At 39.7% G+C, this 21,282-nt stretch overlaps 1 protein-coding gene across 1 annotated transcript in view; it reads right to left on the bottom strand.

Moving 5' to 3' along the window:
• Positions 1–21,282, bottom strand: part of nbr1b (NBR1 autophagy cargo receptor b) — a 90,066-nt gene that overhangs the window by 17,292 nt on the left and 51,492 nt on the right. Inside the window, exons 12-17 of the mRNA XM_061905980.1 lie at positions 18,402–18,587; positions 18,235–18,342; positions 9,371–9,446; positions 3,236–3,340; positions 3,017–3,172; positions 2,760–2,942 (exon numbers count right to left, since the gene is read on the bottom strand). Coding sequence (XP_061761964.1) covers positions 2,760–2,942; positions 3,017–3,172; positions 3,236–3,340; positions 9,371–9,446; positions 18,235–18,342; positions 18,402–18,587 — 814 coding nt within the window. The remainder of the gene's footprint in view (positions 1–2,759; positions 2,943–3,016; positions 3,173–3,235; positions 3,341–9,370; positions 9,447–18,234; positions 18,343–18,401; positions 18,588–21,282) is intronic.

Below are 21,282 nucleotides of genomic sequence, written 5' to 3'. Positions count from 1 at the left end.
CTAAAATCATTTTTAAGGTTGTATTTTTCTCTAAAATTGTCTTTCTGAAAGTTATATGAAGCAAAGTAAAAAAAATTAATGAATTTATTTAAACAAGTGAAGACCAAGTCTTTAAAATATTTTCTATGATTTTCAATTCTATTTGAGTTTTGTCTCTCTTAGAATTAAAAATGTTGAGGAAAGAGAGACCAGCTTGCTAGTAAATAAATAAAATTTAAAAAAGAGAGGCAGCTCACTGGTAAGTGCTGCTGTTTGAGTTATTTTTAGAACAGGCCAGCGGGCTACTCATCTGGTCCTTACAGGCAACCTTGTGCCCGCGGGCACCGTGTTGGTGACCCCTGCTTTAGATCGACTGCAACTACAGAATTCTGTCACGTTCGATCGACTGTTACTACAGTATTTGGTCACTGTAGATCGGCTGTAACTACAGTATTCTATCACTTTGGATCGACTGTAACTACAGTCTTTGGTCACCGTAGATTGACTGTAACTACAGTATTGTGTCACTTTGGGTTGACTGTAACTACAGTATTCTTTCACTTTGGATTGAGCCTTTGGTCACTGTAGATTGACTATAATTACAGTATTCTGTCACTGTATATTGACTTTAAATAAAGAATTGGGTCACTCTGGATCGACTATAGCTACAGTATTCTGTCTCTTTGGATCGACTGTAACTACAGTATTTGGTCACTTTGGATCGTCTACCTACAGTATTCTGTCACTTTGGATCGACTAACTACAGTATTCTGTCACTTTGAATTGATTGTTACTACAGTATTCTGTCACTTTGGATCAACTAACTACAATATTTTGTCACTTTGGATCGCCTCAACTACAATAGCTGGTCACTTTGGATCGACTGTTACTACAATATTCTTTCACTGTAGATTGACTGTAACTACAGTATTTTGTCACTGTAGTTTGACTGTAACTACAGTATATTGACACTTTGGATCGACTGTAAGTACAGTGTTCTAGCTGTCACTTTGGATCGTCTGTAATTACAGTATTCTGTCACTGTAGATCTACTGTAACTACAGCATTCTGTCACTTTGGAGTGACTATAACTACAATATTGTGTCACTTTAGATCGACTGTATTCTGTCACTTTGGATTGACTGTAACTACGGTATTATGTCACTGTAGATTGACTGTAACTACAGTATTCTGTCCCTTTGGATAAGCTGTATTCTGTCACTGTAGATTGACTTTAACTACAGTATTCTGTCACTTTGGATTGACTGTAAATTCAGTATTCTGTCACTTTGGATTGACTGTAACTACAGTATTATGTCACTGTAGATTGACTGTAACTACAGTATTCTGTCCCTTCGGATAAACTGTATTCTGTCACTGTAGATTGACTTTAACTACAGTATTCTGTCACTTTGGATTGACTGTAAATTCAGTATTCTGTCACTTTGGATCGACTGTAATTACAGTATTTTGTTACTTTGGATTGACTTTAACTACAGTATTTGGTCACTCTGAATTGACTGTACCTACAATATTCCGTACTTTGGATTGACTGTAACTACAGTATTCTGTAACTTTGAATTGACTGTAACTACAGTATTCTGTCACTTTGGATCGACTGTAATTACAGTATTTACAGTATTTTCTTACTTTGGATTGACTGTAACTACAGTAGTTTGTCACTTTGGAATCGACTGTAACTACAGTATTCTGTTTCTTTGAATCGACTAACTACAGTATTCTGTCCGTTTGGATCAACTGTATTCTGTCACTGTAGATTGACTGTAACTACAGTATTCTATTACTCTGGATTGACTGTAACTACAGTGTTCTGTCACTTTGGATCGACTGTAATTACAGTATTTTGTCACTTCGGATTGATTATAACTACAGTATTTGGTCACTATGAATTGACTATACCTACGGTATTCTGTCACTTTGGATCGACTGTAACTACTGTATTTGGTGACAGTAAATTGGCTGTAACTACAGTATTCTGTCACTTTGGATCGACTGTAACTACAGTATTTGATCATTTTGGATTGACTGTAACTACAATATTCTGTCACTGTAGATTGACTACAATAACTACAGTATTCTCTCAATGTATATTGACTGTAACTACAGTATTTGGTCACTATAAACTGACTGTAACTACAGTATTCTGTCACTGTAGATCGACCGTAACTACAGTATTGGGACACTCTGGATCGACTGTAACTACAGTATTCTGTCACTTTGGATCCACTGTAACTACAGTATTTGGTCACTTTAGATCGACTAACTACAGTATCCAGTCACTTTGGATCAACTAACTACAGTATTCGGTCATTTTGGATCGACTAACTACAGTATTGTATAACTTTGAATTGACTGTTACTACAGTATTCTGTCACTTTGGATCTACTACCTACAGTACTTTGTCACTTGGGATTGACTTAACTACAGTAGCTGGTCACTTTGGATTGACTGTAACTACAATATTCTGTCACTGTAGATTGACTGTAACTACAGTATTTTTTCACTGTAGATTGACTGTAACTACAGTATATTGTCACTTTGGATCGACTGTAAGTACAGTATTCTGTCACTTTGGATCGACTGTAACTACAGTATTGTGTCACTTTATATCGACTGTATTCTGTCACTTTTGAGCAACTGTAACTAGAGTATAATGTCACTGTAGATTGACTGTAACTACAGTATTCTCTTTCTTTGGTCACTTTATCCCAATATGGGTTGAGAATAATTGAGGGAGAAATTTGCGATCAAGCACTGACCTTTTGTGCTGCACTCCAGAGGGGTGGTTGGAGTGTGGAGTGGTACTGGCACTGAGCTGGGACCGGCCACCTGGGCTGTAGACTGGGGAGCAGGTAGGTAGGCTTTAAGAGGAGACGGCAGGGACGACTTTTGGCCGCTGCCCCCAGTGTCTCTGTCCAGAAGGTCATGGCTGCCACGTAGTACTGCCATAAGTACACAGAAGAATGATGCAGGATGTGCTATGGACTATACAGCTTGCACAGTTCTTTAAGGAGACCTGCTCTCATCGGGGGGCCATCAGGGGCCTCCTCCAAGGCCATGGAGCGAATCACCGTCTCACAGACAAACTGAGTGCCACTGATGTCCTCCTCGCCCTCCTCTTGTGCTGGCACGCCGCTGTCATCCACACCAGCAGCCACCTCACCAGGGACGTCTGAGCACACACAAGAAGAACCATGAAGAACAGCTCAGGGTGAATAGGAGTCTTGCAACACACCCATGATGCTCATCTCCGTCTCTTCTTGGATCAGCCCCAGAGAAGGGCTGACTTTGTCCTGCAGGTAACCATCTTGAGGAAGAGGTGAGATGCAAGGAGTCCCGTCTAAAAGAGAGGGAAATATCTCTCGGTGATAAGTACACAACAAAGGTATAAAGTAGGGGTAAACAATAGCTCATCAATACCATCAAATTAGGGCTGGGCAGTATACCTGTATTACAGTTCATACTGGTAAATCTTAAAAAGCAATGTATATATTTAAGACAATATCGCCATACCTGTATTATAGTTCATATCGGTATATCTTAGAAAGCAGTGTATATTTCAGACAATACCGCCATACCTGTATCTTCTCTGTGAAGCTCAGAGCATCATCTTATCTCAAACCTTGTGGGTTTACGGAGGCTTCTCTGACAAACTTTTCAAAATACTATGGCGGCTTCTCGACTCCCGAGTGGCGCAATGCTTTTTTTGGTGATTGGTGAGTGACTATAGCTTTATTTACACACAAACCAATTGACTTGACAACATATCTCTCTCCTTGCAGAGACTTTATCACCAATCTCATCTGTTTACGTTGTTCACTTCTGTTATCCACATATTATAGAAGCTAGCGAAAGCTCCTCTCTGCTGCTCACAGGGTGTTTAGCTACAACCTGGTTACAAAGTGCCTCTCTAAGTTAAACTAAGGTACTGTAGCATGGGTTAAAGGTAGTTTGCAACTTAACAGCCAGCGGCTTTAACGTAGTAAGCAAGTGGAAACTTCACAATAAACAGTGAAAGAATCCATCCGGTGCTGTAGGGTCAGGGTGAGCAAATCCACTTTCAGTTATTCTACATAAATAAACACGCAACATATAAGATGGACGCATTTCTGTAAGCAAAAATGTAACTTCAATAAATATTGCCTATCTTAAAGTGCCCTTTTTGTTTCTTGCCATTGCGTGATCACGGCATTCTCGCTTGATGATGGGCTCATATTGCCCATCCGATGTGAAGCCGAGATATTACAGCATCCAAATTCAAACAACTCTCCCCTAAACCACGGGGGGGGGGGGGGCTGACAAGCCATATACTAGAGTCTTTGAACGTTGCTCCAAAGTACCGATTTTGTGTGGATTGACGTATACAAAAGTAAACATTGACATGTGCAAAGACAGCAATGTATGTCATTGTGTGAAAGCTCCAAAACATTCACACATAAGCTTTTCTACACCGAAATGTATCTATTTATTATTATTATTGTGAGAATGTTACAAAACATGAACACATATGCTTTTCTAAACCCATCCATTTTCCATCCATTTTCTACCGCTTTTTCCCTTTTGGGGTCACGGAGGGCGCTGGCGCCTATCTCAGCCACAATCGGGCGGAAGGCAGGGTACACCCTGGACAAGTCGCCACCTCATCGCAGGGCCAACACAGATAGACAGACAACATTCACACTCACATTCACACACTAGGGCCAATTTAGTGTTGCCAATCAACCTATCCCCAGGTGCATGTCTTTGGAGGTGGGAGGAAGCCGGAGTACCCGGAGGGAACCCACGCATTCACGGGGAGAACATGCAAACTCCACACAGAAAGATCCCGAATCTGGATTTGAACCCAGGACTGCAGGACCTTCGTATTGTGAGGCAGACGCACTAACCCCTCTTCCACTGTGAAGCCTGCTTTTCTAAACCAAAATTCATCTATTTATTATTATCATTGTGAGAATGTTCCAAAACATTCACACATGTTTTTCTACACCAAAATTCATCTATTTATTATTCTTCTTCTTATTATTGTCATTATTATTATTGTGTGAATGCTCCAAAACATTCACACATATGGTTTTCTACACCAAAATTCATCAATTTCTTCTTCTTATTATTATTATTATCATTATTATTATTGTGTGAATGTTGCAAAACATTCACACACATGCTTTTCTTCACCAGAATTAATGTATTTCTTCTTATTATTATTATTAGTAGTATTATTATTATTACTATTGTGTAAATGCTGCAAAACATTCACTCATATGCTTTTCTACACCAACATTCATTTATTTATTCTTCTTCTTCTCCAGATTTTGGCACGCTGTACTTTCCACATTTTTCACCCTATTCAAAACATTCCATCTTCCAACTGTTCAGCCTATTTGTGAATTGTGGGCTTTCCCTTAACAAAATGCAAAAATTCCCAAATTTCCAAATAAATTTTACACATTAAAAATGAATTTTTTAAACTTCTGCCATTTCCACTTTTTTCAACGTATTTAATTCCACCTTCAACATATTCAACTCATTCTGATCTTAACCACTATGCCCTTGAATCTGTGTGGGCAGAAATCAAATTCACAAGCGCTAAGCCGGTACTGATAGGGATTGTATACTGACCCCCTAATCAGAGTGATTTCTATGGTGCTGTCGAAGAGTGCTTAGCTGGTGTAGACAACATGGAGAAAATTATAACTGGAGATCTGAACACAGATATTCAACGCAGAGATGTACCTGTCTTCAAATCTTACAGCAAGTTCTGTAATCTGCACGCTGTCTCCCAGCTAATAACACTCCCCACACGGGTGTGTGATTCCACCCAATCAGCCATAGATCTCATCCTCACATCAGACCGCCAAAACATAAAAAATAGTGGGGTCCTGATCTGTGGTCTTAGCAACCACTATATAACCTTTTGCACGCGCCAATGGCCACATAACAGCTCAATCCAGATCCCTTAAAACATACTCCAGTGATCATTTCAACCTTAAATTAGGTGAGTGGGACTGGTCCCCTGTGCTCACGAGCAACCTGGTTGAAGATGCTTGAAGTTGCTTCAAAACAGCATTCCTAGCGACACTAAATGATATGGCTCCCGTGAGAACAGTCAGGATCAAAGCCCGCTCTGAACCATGGATTAATCCAGACCTATTAGCTGCCATTAAAGACAGAGACAAAAAATACTTCGAATACCAAAAGTGTAAAACCGAAGTAGATAAACAACCCAATAATAATAACCTCAAATCACTCCTTTCAACACTCAAAAAGCAATGCAATAAATTAAGAAATAAGACAAACAGCCTGACTAAATCCTGAAAAAAAAAATTACATCAACGACAAAATAGAGGAAAACACAAATAACCACTCCACTGACACATGCCTTCTCTATCTGACCGACCACATCAAACATGAGGTGGATGCGGGCAAATACAGCGGCATGGTCATGCTGGACATTCAGAATGCCTTTGACACCGTTAACCACGCTATACTGTTGGATAAGCTCAGAGCAATCGGATTCGCTAAAACCTCATCAAGCTGGATGCAATCTTATTTGGAGGGGAAAAAACAGGTGGTAGATGTGAACGGCACCGTGGCCCCCCCTCTCAGTAAGCTGTGGAGTCCCCCAAAGCGGTATACTAGGACCTTTACTGTTCCTAATATACGTAAATAACATGTCATCAACATGCGACTGTGAATTGTTCCTGTTTGCGGATGACTCGGCCCTGCTGGTTTCCGGCAAGGACAAGTCACAGGTGGAACAAATCCTCAGTGCTGAACTCCTTAATATTTGCACTTGGCTAGCTGACAATAAGCTACCCATACACTTAGGTAAAACAGATTTTTTATTTGGGTCCCACATCAACCTTAAGAAAGTCAGTGACTTCACTATAAAAGTGGGTGACATTGTTATCACCAGGAAAGATGAGATCACCTACCTAGGTTCCGATCTAGAAGCCAATCTTTCCTGTAATAAAATGGCAACCAAGGTCATCAAAAAGGTCAACCAAAGAACAAGATTCCTTTACAGAATCTCCTCACTGGTCAACAATAGCACCTTGAAGATTCTAGCGGGAACTCTCATTCAACCCTTTTTCGATTAAGCTTGCACCTCCTGGTACCACAGCACCTCCAAAACCCTCAAATCTAGACGCCAAACATCCCAGAAAAAGCTAGTCCGGTTACTTTTAGACCTCCACCCCAGAGGTCACTCCAACCCACTTCTCCAAAGTGGGCTGGCTCAGGATGGAGGACAGAGTAAAACAACTTGCACTGAGCCTAGTCTATAAATCCGCTACAACTCCCTGATACCGAAGTACATGTCAAACTACTTCCAAAAACGTAGATGACCACCATAACCACAACACCAGGGGGAGCTCCAAAGACCACGTTAAACCCAGATTCCGATCTAACAAAGGTCTTAACTCATTCTCGTTCTATGCCACATCAATATGGAATGCACTCCCAACTGGTGTAAAAGTAAGTGCATCTCTATCCTCCTTCAAAACCGCTCTAAAACAACACCTCCAGGCAACTTCAACCCTTTACTAATACCCTCCTCCATTCACATCCCATCTCCCCGGATTGTAAATAACCTAATGTAAATAATCAAATGTATTTCTAATGTATATAATTGTTCTTATGCTATCTGAACTCACTGTGTTCTTTGCTCGCTGTATCCTAAGTAAGACCTACACTGTTTCAATGTCCATTTCTCTGTTGATGCAATTGTTGATCACTGAAGTGCTGATATCAACCAAAGCTCCTCATCCCACCCCTCGGATTGTAAATAATGTAAATAATTCAATGTATATACTATGATGATTAACTTGTGTGATGACTGTATTATGGTGATAGTATATATTTGTACCATGAATTGATTAACATGGACCCCGACTTAAACAAGTTGAAAACCTTATTCGGGTGTTACCATTTAGTGGTCAATTGTACGGAATATGTACTGTACTGTGCAATCTACTAATAGTAGTTTCAATCAATCAATCATCCTGGACGTTCAACACAACATTTTTCCAAAAACTCCACGAATTCCCAGATTTCCAGTTTTTTCAAACCCTTTTTTCATGCTTTTTTTCTGGCGACTACTCCTTCCACATTTTTCAACCCACTTCAAGCTATCCACCGTCAAAACATTCCTCTTAGTCAGGACAAAAAACAAAGTTGTTTCTTGAACTGGAAAAATTCCTCATTTTCCCGAAATTCCATAATACCATTTCTCAATTAAAACTGTTACTACTTCAACATTTCTTGACCAATTTGATACATTCCAACACCAACCAATTCAACTCATTCAGACCATTTCCTTTTTTTTTTAGCATTTTCAAAAAATGTCCTCTTTTCCCGAAATTCACATTTAAAATAGTGGGGCATTTTCCAAAGTTCCGCAATTCCCACATATTTATACGATTCAAAATGTTCCAACTTTAAAATATTCAGCCTGTTCAGGAATTGAGTGCTCCCTTTCAACAATTACAAAAAAAAATCCCTGATTTCCTCCAATTTCCAGTTTTTAGGGACATTTTCCCCATTCAAAATGAATGATCCATTTTACAAACTTCCACAATTCCCACATTTTTCAACCCATTCCATCTTCAACATATTCAACTCATCATGGAAATTCTAACAACCATTTTTCCACGTTCAACAAGCTTCCAAGAATTCCTGTTTTTTCTAACCTTATTTCTAACCTTTTTTCATTTGACGACTTGTTTCACATTTTTTAACCCACTTCAACCGTTCCACCATCAAAATATTCCTCTTAGTCAGGACAAAAAAACAAGTCGGTTTAAGAACTTGAAAAACGCCGTAGTATAATTTTTCAATTAAAAATGTTACTAATTCTACATTTGTTGACCGATTTAATCAATTCCAACACCAACCAATTTAGCTCATTCAGGACATTCATGCTCCTAGTCATTCTTTTAAAAATCCCACTTTTCCCAAAATTTCAGGAAGTTTTCATTTAAATGAATGGGACATTTTTCCAAGTTGCACAATTCCCACATTTTTCAAACCATTCCAACATCAACACATTCCACTTATCCTGGACATTCAAACTAACACTTCCCCAAGTTCCAAACCGAACTCTGGTTTTCCTGGAAATTCAAACTCTTCAACATTCAAAGCATTCTAACATTCAAACTATTCTTACATTCAAACTATAGCATTTCACTTCAACTTCAGCATTGGAGCATTTACACCTCATCTAGTACTTCCTCGTATATCCCCTCTTAATAAAACACAGGAAACACCCGCCTTTTTCCAGCAAACGTTGAACTTTTTAACTGTGGAAGTGTTATTTGAGGAAGTGTTATTTGATCTTTTTACCTGTGGAAGTGTTATTTGATATTCTTACCTGTAGGAGTGTTATTTGGGGCACTCTCCAACTCTTGAACAATGTTGATGTCCAACAACTCAAAAGAGAGAAGATCCTAGATGACAGAATGACAGGAGAGCATTTATGACTATTACTGGAATACTTTTGTACACACACACACGCACACACACACACACACACACACACACACACACACACACACACACACACACACACACACATTCTTGTATTTGTTACCATGAGACCTCCGAAAAATGCCTACCACTAGTATTATGACAAAAGTTGTAATTTTACTCAAGTCAAAATGTTACAAGAAAAACTGAAAAATTGTGTAACATTATGATAAAAGTTGAAATTTTATTGAATAACATTGTCAATTTTACAACAGAAGCTTAACATTTTGGCAATTTTATGAAAAGAGTCGTAATTTTACTCGACAAAAAGTCATAATTTTCTTAGAAAACTAATTTTGGCAATATTATAAAAATAATTGGAATTTTACTTGGAAAAATTATGACAAAAGTCATAATTTTACTCAAAAAATTTCACTACTTTGCAAGAACGACAGAAAAATTGGCAATATTGTGATAAAAGTCAGAATTTTTTATGACAAATGTCACCATTTTGCATTAAAAAGTAATCATTTTACATTAAAAAGTCATAATTTTATGAGAAAATATTGCAATATTACAGAAACAGAAATAATATGAGAAATTGTTCCCAATTTTATAAGAAAAAGTGGATATATTGTGAGAAAAATACTGCTTTTAGTACATTTTTTTGTTGTTGAATTTTTGTTTGTAATTGTTTTTTAATTGTCATTATTTGCTTCAAGTTATTACAGTATATCTCTGCATATATTTTTTTTATTTTTATTTTTTATACATTTTGGTCAAAGGGGGTGCATTTCAATTTCTTACACACACTTGTTATTTCATATGTTGACCAGAGGAGAAGCACTTTTAAAAGCGACACACAGTCAATATGAAAAATCCTCCTTTTTGGGACCACCCTGATTTTGATAGATTTCACCACCAAAGGAGATATTCTCTATTACAGTGGTTCTCAGTTTCTGATTAATTAAATTGTATAACAGTGCAAAACATTGCTCATTTGTAGTGGTCTTTCTTGAACTATTTGGAAAAAAAGATATAAAAATAACTAAAAACTTGTTGAAAAATAAACATCCATCCATCCATTTTTCGACCGCTTATTCCCTTTGGGGTCGTGGGGGGCGCTGGTGCCTACCTCAGCTACAATCGGGCGGGAGGTGGGGTACACCCTGGACAAGTCGCCACCTCATCGCAGGGCCAACACAGATAGACAGACAACATTCACACTCACATTCACACACTAGGGCCAATTTAGTGTTGCCATTCAGTAAAAAACTGCAAAATTCCATTCCGTTTTTTGAGGTTGTCCGTCATAACTTTTTTAGGAACTCTATGGGACATTGGGACTTTTGGTGTTAGTGTTACTTAACAAAAGGGAGCCAAACACACAGCAGATTGTTACAGCTTAATGTGTACATCTAATTTATACACATTGGCACCCCAGACACATGTTTTTCTCTCAATGTGGCCCCCGAGTGTGTCAAATTTAATGCGATTCATCCAAAAATTATGGCATTAATCATGTCTCAACACAGATCAATCACAGCATGGACTTGTAGTCACTTTGGTTACCTGAAAGCTGTGTCACATGTCAGTGATCAGGTCGATGCGCATGATTGACGCTGACTCAATCATTTCAAAATAAAACCTGACTGAGTTTTCAAATAAAAAAAAACATTTTAACAAATCTTGTTTATGAAATTCTGACAATAAAATTGCTGTTTGTGAAGATTTAAAAAGGTCTTTTAGATTATACGAGCAATCATTTAATCAAAAAAGACAAGTGAAATGTGTTGTTATTAAATTAAATGACAGCAGTCATTTTTACCAGACTGCTCTCAGTATTTTAGCGAGCTTATTAGGGCGTCACACTATTTATTTTCTAAGTGACTTGGCCCACTAACGATGAAAATAACACAAATATTACAAATGACCTACAATCGTGTACATACACTTGTAAAGAGCATAATGTAATGGCTGTCTTGAGTTTCCAATCATTTCTACAACTTTTATTTTTTTGTGATAGAGTGATTGAATCACTCTATCACTCTGTTTTTTGTTGGTTACAAAAAGCATTCATGAAGTTTGTTTCTTTGATGAATTTATGATGGGTCTACTGAAAATGTCAGCAAATCTGCTGGGTCAAAAGTATACATACAGCAATGTTAATATTTACTTACATGTCCCTTGGCAAGTTTCACTGCAATAAGGCGCTTTTGGTAGCCATCCACAAGCTTCTGCTTGAATTTTTTACCATTGTTCTTGACAAAATTGGTGCAGTTCAGCTAAATGTATTGCTTTTCTGACATGGACTTGTTTCTTCAGCATTGTCCACTTGTTTAAGTCAGGAATTTGGGAAGGCCATTCTAAAACCTTCATTCTAGGCTGATTCAGCCATTCCTTTACCACTTTTGACGTGTGATTGGGGTCATTGTCCTGTTGGAACACCCAACTGTGCCCAAGACCCAACCTACGGTCTGATGATTTTAGGTTGTCCTAAAGAATTTGGAGGTAATCCTCCTTTTTCATTGTCCCATTTAAAGCACCAGTTCCATTAACAGCAAAACAAGCCCAGAGCATAATACTACCACCACCATGCTTGACAGTGGGCATGTGTTCCTTGGATTAAAGGCCTTACCTTTTCTCCTCCAAACATATTACTGGGTATTGTGGCCAAAGAGCTAATTGTTTTGTCATCTGACCAGAGAACTTTCCACCAAAAGTTATTTTCTTTGTCCATGTGATGTCAGAGTGTGGACAATGCTGAAGAAACAAGTCTGTGTCAGAAAACCAACAAATTTAGCTGAACTGCACCAATTTTGTGAATAGGAGTTGTCAAAAATTAAAGCAGAAGCTTGTGGATGGCTACCAAAAGCGCCTTATTGCAGTGAACTTGCCAAGGGACATGTAAGCAAATATTAACATTGCTGTATGTATACTTTTGACCAGGCAGATTTGCTCACATTTCAGTAGACTCGTAATAAATTCATAAAAGAAGCAAATTTCATGAATGTTTTTTGTGACCAACATGTATGTACTCCAATAACTATCACAAAAAAATAGGAGTTGTAGAAATGATTGGTAACTCAAGACAGCCATGACATTATGTTCTTTGCAAACGGGGACAGCGTGGCGCTGTTGGGAGAGCGGCCGTGTTAGCAACATGAGGGTTCCTGGTTCAATCCCCATCCACCAACCTAGTCACGTCCGTTGTGTCCTTGAGCAAGACACGTCACCCTTGTTCCTGATGTGTTGGGGTTAGGGCCTTGCATGGCAGCTCCCGCCATCAGTGTGTAAATGTGTGTGTGAATGGGTGAATGTGGAAATAGTGTCAAAGTGCTTTGAGTACCTTGAAGGTACAAAAGTACTATACTAGTATAACCCATTCACCATTTACAAGTGTATGTAAACTTTTGACCACGACTGTATGTACTACTCCTCTCTGAGCTGCCACCTTATCGTGGTAGAGGAGTTTACGTGTCCCAATGATCCTAGGAGCTATGTTGTCCGGGGGCTTTATGCCCCCTGGTAGGATCTCCCAAGGCAAACAGGTTCTAGGTGAGGGATCAGACAAAAAGCAGCTCGAAGACCTCTATGAAGAAGAAAAAACATGGACTCAGATTTCCCTCGCCCGGACGCGGGTCACCGGGGCCTCTCTCTGGAGCCAGGCCCGGAGGTGGGGCACGATGGCGAGCGCCTGGTGGCCGGGCCTGTTCCCATGGGGCCCGGCCGGGCACAGCCCGAAGAGGCAACATGGGTCACCCCTCCAATGGGCTCACCACCCATAGCAGGGGCCATAGAGGTCGGGTGCAATGTGAGCTGGGCGGAAGCCAAAGGCAAGGGGACTTGGCGGTCCGATCCTCGGCTACAGAGCTAGCTCTTGGGACATGGAACGTCACCTCACTGGGGGGGAAAGAGCCTGAGCTAGTGCGCGAAGTCGAGAAGTTCCGGCTGGATATAGTCTGACTCACTTCGACGCACAGCAAGGGTTCTGGAACCACTTTTCTCGAGAGGGACTGGACCCTCTTCCACTCTGGCGTTGCCGGCAGTGAGAGGCGACGGGCTGGGGTGGCAATTCTTGTTGCCCACCGGCTCAAAGCCTGCACGTTGGAGTTTAACCCGGTGGACGAAAGGGTAGCCTCCCTCCGCCTTCGGGTGGGGGGACGGGTCCTGACTGTTGTTTGTGCTTACGCACCAAACGGCAGTTCAGAGTACCCACCCTCTTTGGGTACACTCGAGGGAGTACTGGAAAGTGCTTCCCCGGGTGATTCCCTTGTCCTACTGGGGGACTTCAACGCTCACGTTGGCAACGACAGTGAAACCTGGAGAGGCGTGATTGGGAAGAATGGCCGCCCAGATCTGAACCCGAGTGGTGTTCTGTTATTGGACTTTTGTGCTCGTCACAGTTTGTCCATAACAAACACCATGTTCAAACATATGTGCACTTGGCACCAGGACACCCTAGGCCGCGGTTTCATGATCGACTTTGTAGTTGTGTCATCGGATTTGCGGCCTTATGTTTTGGACACTCGGGTGAAGAGAGGGGCAGAGCTTTCTACCGATCACCACCTGGTGGTGAGTTGGCTGTGATGGTGGGGGAGGATGCCGGACAGACCTGGGAGGCCCAAACGCATTGTGAGGGTCTACTGGGAACGTCTGGCAGAGTCTCCTGTCAGAAAAAGTTTCAATTCCCACCTCCGGAAGAACTTTGAACATGTCACGAGGGAGGTGCTGGACATTGAGTCAGAGTGGACCATGTTCCGCACCTCTATTGTCGAGGCGGCTGATCGGAGCTGTGGCCGCAAGGTAGTATGTGCTTGTCGGGGCGGCAATCCTAAAACCCCTTGGTGGACACCAGCGGTGAGGGATGCCGTCAAGCTGAAGAAGGAGTCCAATTGGGTCCTTTTGGCTCATAGGACTCCGGAGGCAGTGGACGGGTACCGACAGGCCAAGCGGTGTGCAGCTTCAGCGGTCGCGGAGGCAGAAACTCGGACATGGGAGGAGTTCGGGGAAGCCATGGAAAACGACTTGGGCTGTCTTGGTTGACAAGACTCTGCAGCATCGCGTGGACATCGGGGGCGGTACCTCTGGATTGGCAGACCGGGGTGTTGGTTCCTCTCTTTAAGAAGGGGGACCGGAGGGTGTGTTCCAACTATCGTGGGATCACACTCCTCAGCCTTCCCGGTAAGGTTTATTCAGGTGTACTGGAGAGGAGGCTACGCCGGAGAGTCGAACCTCGGATTCAGGAGGAACAGTGTGGTTTTCGTCCTGGTCGTGGAACTGTGGACCAGCTCTATACTCTCGGCAAGGTTCTTGAGGGTGCATGGGAGTTTGCCCAACCAGTCTACATGTGCTTTGTGGACTTGGAGAAGGCATTCGACCGTGTCCCTCGGGAAGTCCTGTGGGGAGTGCTCAGAGAGTATGGGGTATCGGACTGTCTTATTGTGGCGGTCCGCTCCCTGTACGATCAGTGCCAGAGTTTGGTCCGCATTGCCGGCAGTAAGTCGAACACATTTCCAGTGAGGGTTGGACTCCGCCAAGGCTGTCCTTTGTCACCGATTCTGTTCATAACTTTTATGGACAGAATTTCTAGTCGCAGTCAAGGCGTTGAGGGGTTCCGGTTTGGTGACCGCAGGATTAGGTCTCTGCTTTTTGCAGATGATGTGGTCCTGATGGCTTCATCTGACCGGGATCTTCAGCTCTCACTGGATCGGTTGGCAGCCGAGTGTGAAGCGACCGGAATGAGAATCAGCACCTCCAAGTCCGAGTCCATGGTTCTCGCCCGGAAAAGGGTGGAATGCCATCTCCGGGTTGGGGAGGAGACCCTGCCCCAAGTGGAGGAGTTCAAGTACCTAGGAGTCTTGTTCACGAGTGGGGGAAGAGTGGATCGTGAGATCGACAGGCGGATCGGTGCGGCGTCTTCAGTAATGCGGACGTTGTACCGATCCGTTGTGGTGAAGAAGGAGCTGAGCCGGAAGGCAAAGCTCTCAATTTACCGGTCGATCTACGTTCCCATCCTCACCTATGGTCATGAGCTTTGGGTCATGACCGAAAGGATAAGATCACGGGTACAAGCGGCCGAAATGAGTTTCCTCCGCCGTGTGGCGGGGCTCTCCCTTAGAGATAGGGTGAGAAGTTCTGCCATCCGGGAGGAACTCAAAGTAAAGCCGCTGCTCCTCCACATTGAGAGGAGCCAAATGAGGGGGTTCGGGCATCTGGTCAGGATGCCACCCGAACGCCTCCCTAGGGAGGTGTTTAGGGCACGTCCAACCGGTAGGAGGCCACGGGGAAGACCCAGGACACGTTGGGAAGACAATGTCTACCGGGTGGCCTGGGAACGCCTCGGGATCCCCCGGGAAGAGCTAGACGAAGTGGCTGGGGAGAGGGAAGTCTGGGTTTCCCTGCTTAGGCTGTTGCCCCCGCGACCCGACCTCGGATAAGCGGAAGAAGATGGATGGATGGATGGATGGATGTACTAGTATTGTGAGTACTGGTGGGGGTCTTACTTTGGAAAGTACCCCTTTTAGATCACATTTAGTTCCCTTTAAAACCTTCACATGTTGCACAATGAGATGTAAGCATGGGGTGAAGTGTACATTTATGTAATCTTTTTATTAGCATTTCTAATCTAGTAACAGCATTTCACGATTAATATTTAAAAATTAACATTCCAGTAGAACAAGCACACGTCTGATTGGGGAGTCATCGTGTAACGACCTGGAATTACACTCCATGTCTGGTGTTGGAGAGGGACACTTTTTGTGTGGCCTTAAACGCATCACTGGCCAAGTGCCTAATGCGGGCGTGTTAGTGCAGCCAGTGTTGATATGACAAAGAGTCTGTGGTATTTGTAGCAGTTTTTGCTGTGGTTACGGCCCACAATAAAGAGCTTTGCTCGATTCGCGTCCCCCTTAAAGTGCCTCGTCAGACTTTAGAATAATTGGCCATTATTTGTTGTGGGTTTTTTTGTTCAGGTGGACTTTGAGGGGCACGCACCTTAGAGGGAACGTTGCTTGTAAGCCAGTTGACTTTGAAATCAACTAACAAAGAGTGCTAAATGTGATGATGATACAATTAAAACATGACTAAGTACTTTGATCGACAGTCTTTCATTTTAATTGGGATTTTTTTAAAGATGATTTTATTTTATGATTTAAATCAACTTTATGATTGTTGTTAGGATTTTAGTGTGAATCATCATCATTTTTTTATGATTTATTTTATTGACATTTCAATAATAATTATTTTTATGATTTTACTTCATGATTTTGAATGGAATTCTGATTACTTTTAATAATACATTTTATTACTTACATTTGAATTAGAATTGTTTTTATGATTTTAAATTTAATTAAGATTACGTTTAATGATTTATTTTATTATTTACGATTGAATCATAGTTGTTTTTATGATTTCAAATTGAATTATGATTACCTTAAATTATTTATTTTACTATCCACATTTGAATTAGAACTGTTTTTATGATTTTAAATTGAATTAATATTACTTTAATTGATTTATTTTAATATTTACATTTGAAATATGATTGTTTTTATGATTTTAAATTGAATTAGGATTACTTTTAATGATTTATCATCCATCCATCCATTTTCTACCGCTTATTCCCTTTTGGGGTCGCGGGGGGCGCTGGCGCCTATCTCAGCTGCAATCATATTATTTATATTTAAATTATAATTGTATTTCTGATTTTAAATGGAATTAGCATTATTCAAACATTAATAAGTAGTTGATCGACAGTCTTTCATTTTAATAGTGATTTTTTTGAAGATTATTTTTTCAAATTTAATTTATGATTGTTGTTATGATTTTACTTTGAATTATCATAATTTTAAAATGATTTATTTTATTGACATTTTAATTATAATTGTTTTAATGATTTTACTTTATGATTTTGAAAGAAATTCAGATTATTTTTAAAAATGTATTTTATTATTTACATTTGAATTATATTTGTTTTTATAATTTTAAAATGAATTGTGATTAATTAAAATTATGTATTAAATTATTTACATTTGAATTGTCATTGTTTTTATGATTTTAAATTGAATTATTAATACTTTTAATTATTTATTTTATTATTTACATTGTAATTATTATAATAGTTTTTATGATTTTAAATTGAATTAGGATCACTTTTAATTATTTATTATATTATTTACATTTGAATTATGATTGCTTTTAAGATTTAAAATTGAATTACCATTACTTTAAATGATTTATTTTATTAATTACATTTGAATTATAATTGTTTTTATGATTTTAAATTTAATTATTATTACTATTAATTATTTCTTTTTCATTATTTACATTTTAATTATAATCGTTTTATGATTTTAAATTGAATTAGGATTACTTTTAATGATTTATTTTTTTATTTAAGTTTGAATTATAATTGTTTTTATGATATTAAATTTAATTACAATTACTTTTAATGATGTTTTTTATTATTAAAATTTTGATTATGACTCTGATTTTAATTTGAATTATGATTGTTTAATTATGTTTTTATTTCATATGGTTTGGAATAAAACATTTTATATGTATGTTGTCATATGTATATGTAGTTGTATGTCTATATATACATTGTCATACATTTGTTGTGGTTGATCTTTCCTATTACAGTCATGTATTATGGATGGATGTATGATGCATATATAGAATACATCACGTTCTATATTGACATTTTCTGGGCATTGGGTGTCCATTACTAAGTATGTCTCCTGCAGGTCCTAGTATGCAGATCCATACCTGTGCAGTGAGCAGGTCCACAGAGGGGATGAAGTACTCTTCTCCACTGTCCACAGACTTTCTCCATGCTGTACCTGCTTTTCCATCCTTTGGTACTGGGTTCTTACCCTGTGATGCATTAAATATTACTTCAATCATCATTCCACAAAGGAGGCCATGTGTCCTACCTGTGGTGTAACACAAGGAGATACCAGGATCCCGTCAGCCAGCATGGGGGCAGGGGCCAAAGGGTCCACTAAGATGCTGCACCAGACTCTGGGTCCAAACTGCTCTCCAGCATGGGCCAGACGCCAGTGGGAGGTGTAGGAACCGTCCACCGAGGGAGCGCATAGGGCCACACTCACGATGCCAACCTAGACACATGTAGGTTCATGACTACAACCATTGCCACATATCAAGACTTAGACCAGGGCTGTCGAAACCCTTTTCCCTGGGGGCCACCTTGAAATCTAAATATTTGATGCAGGGCATGCAAAGTAACAGACAACATACATATACACATAGATATATGTACATGTGTGTGTGTGTGCGTGTGTGTGTGTGTGTGTGTGTATGTATATATATATATATATATATATATATATATATATATATATATACATATATATATATATATATATATATATATATACATATATACATATATATACATATATATGTATATATATATATATATATATATATATATATATATATATATATATATATATATATATATATATATATATATATATATATATATATGTTAGGGCTGCGAATCTTTGAGTGTCCCACAATTCGATTCAAAATCGATTCTTGGGGTCGCAATTCGATTAAATCTCAATTTTTTTCGATTCAACGCGATTCTCGATTCAAAAACGATATTTTTCCGATTCAAAACGATTCTGTATTCATTCAATGCATAGGATTTCAGCAGGAACAACCCCAGTCTGCTGACATGCAAGCAGAGTAGTAGATATTTGTAAAAAGCTTTTGTAATTGTAAAGGGCAATGTTCTATCAACTACCGTATTTCCTTGAATTGCCGCCGGGGCACTAATCCATTTAAAACCTGTTCTCACTCCTGCGCTTACCAAAGGCATGCGGTAAAAGTAAGCATGCGCTAATTATTTTAAAACCTCTTCTCACTCTGGCACTTACCAAAGGTATGCAGTAAAAATTTGAGTGTGATGTAAGCTTGGACCTTAAATCCTACTGAATAGCTCTTAATCTTCTTCCCTTTATGCGATTTCAAATTGCCGGTATTGAAATCAGCCTCCTCCATTTTGAAAATGATGACAGGGGAAGTGTCACTCGTGACGTCACGAGTTTGACCCGGCGGTAATACTAAGCATGCGCTAATTATTTTGGGAAGCGAGTTTGACCGGCAGTAATTCAAGGCAGGCGCATACTATATGCCCTGCGGCAATTCAAGGAAATACGGTAATTGCAAAAATGTAAATTTGTTTTAACTATTAAACGAACCAAAAATATGACTTATTTTATCTTTGTGAAAATATTGGACACAGTGTATTGTCAAGCTTATGAGATGCGATGCAAGTGTAAGCCACTGTGACACTATTGTTCTTTTTTTATTATTTTTATAAATGTCTAGTGATAATGTCAATGAGGGATTTTTAATCACTGCTATGCTGAAATAATAATTAATATTGATAATGTTGTTGATAATATTCATTTTTGTTTCACTACTTTTGGTTTGTTCTGTGTCGTGTTGAAAGAATAAAAAAACAGCTTCGTTTTAATAGTCAACGATGCAACTTTTTCTAAATTACATTTAGCCTTTAAAGTTTTTTATTTCACTTTTGTTTATGTTTTTGTTTATTTTAATAGTATTTTTAGAATTTGCCGTGGGCCTTTAAAACATTAGCTGTGGGCTGCAAAAAAAAATCATTTTTTTTGCAAATAATAATTAACTTAAAATGTCATGGCTGCAACACGTGCCAAAGTAGTTGGGAACGGGCATGATCACCACTGTGTTACATCACCTTTTCTTTTAACAACACTCAATAAACGTTTGGGAACTGAGGAAACTAATTGTTGAAGCTTTGAAAGTGGTATTCTTTCCCATTCTAGTTTTATGTAGCGCTTCAGTCGCTTCAGCCGGGGTCTCCACTGTCGTATTTTACGCTTCATATTGCGCCACACATTTTCGATGGGAGACAGGTCTGAACTGCAGGCAGGCCAGGAAAGTAACTGCACTCTTTTTTTACGAAGCCACGCTGTTGCAACACATGCTAAATGTGGCTTGGCATTGTCTTGCTGAAATAAGCAGGGGCGTCCATGAAAAAGATAGTGCTTAGATGGCAGCATATGTTATTCCAAAACCTGTATGTACCTTTCAGCATTAATGGTGCCTTCACAGATGTGTAAGTTACCAATGCCTTGGGCACTAATGCACCCCCATACCATCACAGATGCTGGCTTTTTAACTTTGCGCTGATAACAGTCTGGATGGTTCTCTTCCCCTTTCGTCCGGATGACACAATGTTGAATATTTCCAAAACAATTTGAAATGTGGACTCGTCAGACCACAGAACACTTTTCCACTTTGCATCAGTCCATCTTTGATGATCTCGGGCCAAAAGAAGCCGGCGGCGTTTCTGGATGTTGTTGATAAATGGCTTTCGCTTTGTATAATAGAGCTTTAACTTGCACTTACAGATGTAGCGACAAACTGTATTTAGTGACAGTAGTTTTCTGAAGTGTTCCTGAGCCCATTTGGTGATATCCTTTAGAGATTGATGTCGGTTTTTGATACAATGCCGTCTGAGGGATCGAAGGTCACGGTCATTCAATGTTGGTTTCCGGCCATGCCGCTTACGTGGAGTGATTTCTCCCGATTCTCTGAACCTTTTGATGATATTATGGACCGTAGATGCTAAAATCCCTACATTTCTTGCAATTGCACTTGGTAAAACGTTGTTCCTAAACTGTTAGACTATTTGCTACCGCAGTTGTGGACAAAGGGGTGTACCTCGCCCCATCCTTTCTTGTGAAAGACTGAGCATTTTTTGGGAAGCTGTTTTTACACCCAATCATGGCACCCACC

The sequence above is a fragment of the Nerophis ophidion genome, linkage group LG07, assembly GCF_033978795.1.
Source record: "Nerophis ophidion isolate RoL-2023_Sa linkage group LG07, RoL_Noph_v1.0, whole genome shotgun sequence".
NCBI classification, from domain to species: domain Eukaryota; kingdom Metazoa; phylum Chordata; class Actinopteri; order Syngnathiformes; family Syngnathidae; genus Nerophis; species Nerophis ophidion.
Note: the sequence above shows the minus strand (reverse complement) of the source record. Positions and strands in the feature narration are given on the sequence as shown.